Here is a 3,367-nt window from a genome sequence, read left to right as displayed (position 1 = left end):
TCTGTCTGGGATGGTGATTGGTAGATGGGGCAGTGCTGAATCCTGTCAAGCCCTGCTAAAACCCCCACAGGTCCATCTATGGAACTAAGTGAAAAACACCAAAGAGGGCATTTTTGTACCTCATTTGGCAAACACTGTAGAGTCAGGACTTGGAACCACAGTTTCAACTTCGACAAAGAGCTCACGGAGGTGATTCTGCTGGGCTGAGCAGGGATTTGTGGGTATGAGCTCTGGCCAAGGTCTGCCTTGCATACCCTGATTGTTCTTGTTATGCTGGTGGCCAGGCATGAGGTGCAGTGGGAAGAGAGAATAACTAACTCATCTTTCTACTGGCTCTCTCAGCCAATGTCACCAAGCTCTCCCCATGTATTGCACCCCTGAATGGGAAATGAGGAAAAGAGGAGAAAGACACGGATGTGAACTTGGTTGACCCTTTGAGGGTCTCTGACAAATGAGCAGACAACAGGGCTGGGACTAGGGTGAGGGGTGAGGCATCTAGGGGCAAAACTGAAGGAGACACCTACTCCCAACCCTGCACTTGCAGACTCTGAGAGCGAGTGTCTCATTCAGTATTGTGCTCTAGGCTTCTCACCCACCTCCCCCTAATTCTGGCCCTGAAAGAAAATGACAGGCCAGAGGTGAGGTGTGGGTGCTTGTTGAGAAGTGCAGGGGCTGTGGTGGTCCAGGGTGGTTGTTCCCACTCTAGTCTGGGGGTCCTGGAAGACTTCGCAGAGGAAGTGAGCAGTTCAGACTCCTGGGAAAGGAGACACCTCCCCACTCAATCCAACTGATTGCACACCTCTGTCCTGGCCACCTCGCCTTTCCAGACCTGCCAAGGGCAGGGGGGCAACTGCCAGCGCCATGTCCTCCTTTTGCCCCTCTGTGCCCAGGCAGAATAGGCAAAAGGGAGCTGAACATTCTTGCACACGGTGCGGGATGCACACAGACCGGCAGGACGCAGCCGGAGAGGACACGGGGCCCACAGAATCAGTCCTGGCTTGAACATGCTTGTCTGGGAGCGCGTCTGCACACCCTTGGAGGTGGTGTGCCCGGCCTGCGCTACCCAGCAGCCAGTGGGCACTCGGAACAAACCAGGCCATGCCTGGAGGGAGCCTGTCAAGGAGGATAATGAACGCAGGTGTGCACGCTCGGCTGAGCTTTGTCTCTGAGTTGGTTTGCTTACCTCAACGGTTTGTCCCTGTTTGGCGTGTGGCTCTGTTCATAGGTCTGTAACTGTGTCTTTGCCCGTCAGTCTTCCTGTGACCCTGTGCTTTTCTCTCTTTCTCTCTCTCTCTGTCCCTGTCTCTGTCCCTCTGTCCCTGAGTGATGTGAGGCCGGGCTGGGGGCAGTCGCAGCCGCGTCCTCTCTTGCCCTCATTGGTTCGCAGCCGCTCCCCCGGGCAGCCGCCGCCAGTCCCGCCCCTCCCCCGAACCCCCGCCCGGGACACGAGCGCGCTCAGAGCCGCCAGAAAGCTCAGTCTCCTGCTCAAAACAGGAGCGCAGCAGCCGGAGGGAGTGGGGACAAGCTCGCTGAACACTGGGCGTCTCGACAGGGACCCGAGGCTGCAGGACTGTTCCGAGACGCTGCGGTGGCGGCGGCGCCGGAGGACGCGGAGGACTCCCTGGCCACCCGCCCTCCGTGCGCTCTGCCACCGGGCGCTCAGCAGAGACCCCGGGCTGCGGCTGCACTTGCTGAGTGCCTCTCCCCGCCGCCGCAGCCCAGAGGCGCCCAGCACCTGGAGCTCACTGGAGCTGAGGGTCCGAGCTGAGCGGGCTGTTGTAAAGCCGAAAGGCGAGTCAGTGACTGGGACCTCTGTTCTGGTGGCGACGGAAACAGTGAGCCCGTGGGGCGCGGGCACAGAACTGTCCAGCTCCGAGAACTGGGGTCCGCCAGCCGGCGGGGAAGGCAGCTGAGCGCGGAGGCGAGTGAGCGGACGCGTCCCGGGGTCTTTGCAGTCCCCGCCGGCCCCAAGGCACCGACTCTCGGTCAGTTGCGCGCGGCAGGGCGGGAGGGGCGCGCCATGGAGGCGCCGGGTCGCGCCAGTATGCTCCAGGCCAAGTGAAGCGGTCCGGCTGGGGTCGGCGGGACCCGCGGGCCATGTACGGCGACATATTCAACGCCACGGGCGGCCCCGAGGCGGCGGTAGGCAGCGCGCTGGCCCCAGGAGCCACGGTCAAGGCAGAAGGCGCTTTGCCGCTGGAGCTGGCCACTGCGCGCGGTATGAGGGACGGCGCGGCCACAAAGCCCGACCTGCCCACCTACCTGCTGCTCTTCTTCCTGCTGCTGCTCTCGGTGGCGCTCGTCGTCCTCTTCATCGGTTGCCAGCTGCGCCATTCGGCCTTCGCCGCGCTGCCCCACGACCGCTCGCTGCGCGACGCCCGCGCGCCCTGGAAGACGCGGCCGGTGTAGCTTGGGACTGAGCCACGGCCGCCGGGCGCCCCGTCCCGACCTAGCCAAGAGCAGCCAGCTTGAGCCTGGTAGGGAGGGCACGACGCCAGGGATCGCTGGCCCCTGGGAACACTGTGCCCTGACCCAAAGACCCTTCCTGAACTAGAGTGGCAACCCGAGAGGAAAGGGAGACCGAGGCGTCGGGAGCCTGTGTAGGGTCTCGATCCCAGTACCTGTAGGTACTGTGATTCTGATCCCCTGGCCAAATCTTTCTTCCTCTGGACAGAGGGTCCAGTCGGGAAACCTTCCCGAAAGACGGCGGTCGGGTCGGGAAACCTTCCTGAAGGACGGCGGTCCAGTCGGAAACCTTCCTGAAAGACGGCGCGCCAGCCCCGGGCGCAGGAGGCTTGCTCGCCGCCTGCCGACTTCCTTACTTTGCACACGGAAGGGGCAGGAACCGCGAGCGTGCAACTAGCCTGGAGCTACCTGTCTGGACTCGCAGGCCCTGTGGCTGTTTCCCACAGCTGCTACGGCCTCTCTTGCTCCTTGACACCGAGGAGGACCCCACTAGGATCCGAGCGTCGTGAACTCACCTGAACTTTGGAAGGTTGGCACTGGGGGGGCCGCATCCCCCTGGGAAATGACTGAACGCGGGGTTTCAGTGGGTCCCGCCTGGGTCTAAGGACCCAGTTTCTTCTGTGAGCACGGGCAGTGGGAGGCCGGTGGAAAGGCGCAGGGGCCCACCTACGCGTCTCACATCTTCAGGGGCGCATTTCTACAATAAAAACTCACCCAATTAGACCTAGTGCTGAGAACGTGCTGGTAATTGTTTGCGCCGCTTTGGAAAAGGGGATAAGGGTAGATCGATCCCGAGCAGGAGACCCAAGTGAGAACCACCTCCCCGCCCAGGACATTTTGATGATACTACCTCCTCTTCGGCTTTTTCCCAGGGTCGGTCAATTACTTCCTTGGGGAAGTT

The 3,367-nt window shown here is 61.7% G+C and overlaps 1 protein-coding gene across 1 annotated transcript; it reads left to right on the top strand.

Moving 5' to 3' along the window:
- The first annotated feature begins 2,009 nt into the window (after window positions 1-2,009).
- Window positions 2,010-2,503, top strand: SMIM32 (small integral membrane protein 32). The gene has a single exon (XM_063811538.1). The coding sequence runs from the start codon at window positions 2,098-2,100 to the stop codon at window positions 2,407-2,409; it is 312 nt and encodes a 103-aa protein (XP_063667608.1). The 5' UTR covers window positions 2,010-2,097; the 3' UTR covers window positions 2,410-2,503.
- The last annotated feature ends 864 nt before the right edge of the window (window positions 2,504-3,367 follow it).

Source organism: Pan troglodytes, chromosome 4 (genome assembly GCF_028858775.2).
Source record: "Pan troglodytes isolate AG18354 chromosome 4, NHGRI_mPanTro3-v2.0_pri, whole genome shotgun sequence".
Taxonomy (NCBI): Eukaryota; Metazoa; Chordata; class Mammalia; order Primates; family Hominidae; genus Pan; species Pan troglodytes.
This window is presented reverse-complemented; position numbering and strand designations above follow the sequence as displayed.

Coding starts and splice junctions, on each gene's coding strand:
- SMIM32 (XM_063811538.1), top strand. CDS start 2,098: ATGTACGGCGACATATTCAACGCCACGGGCGGCCCCGAGGCGGCGGTA.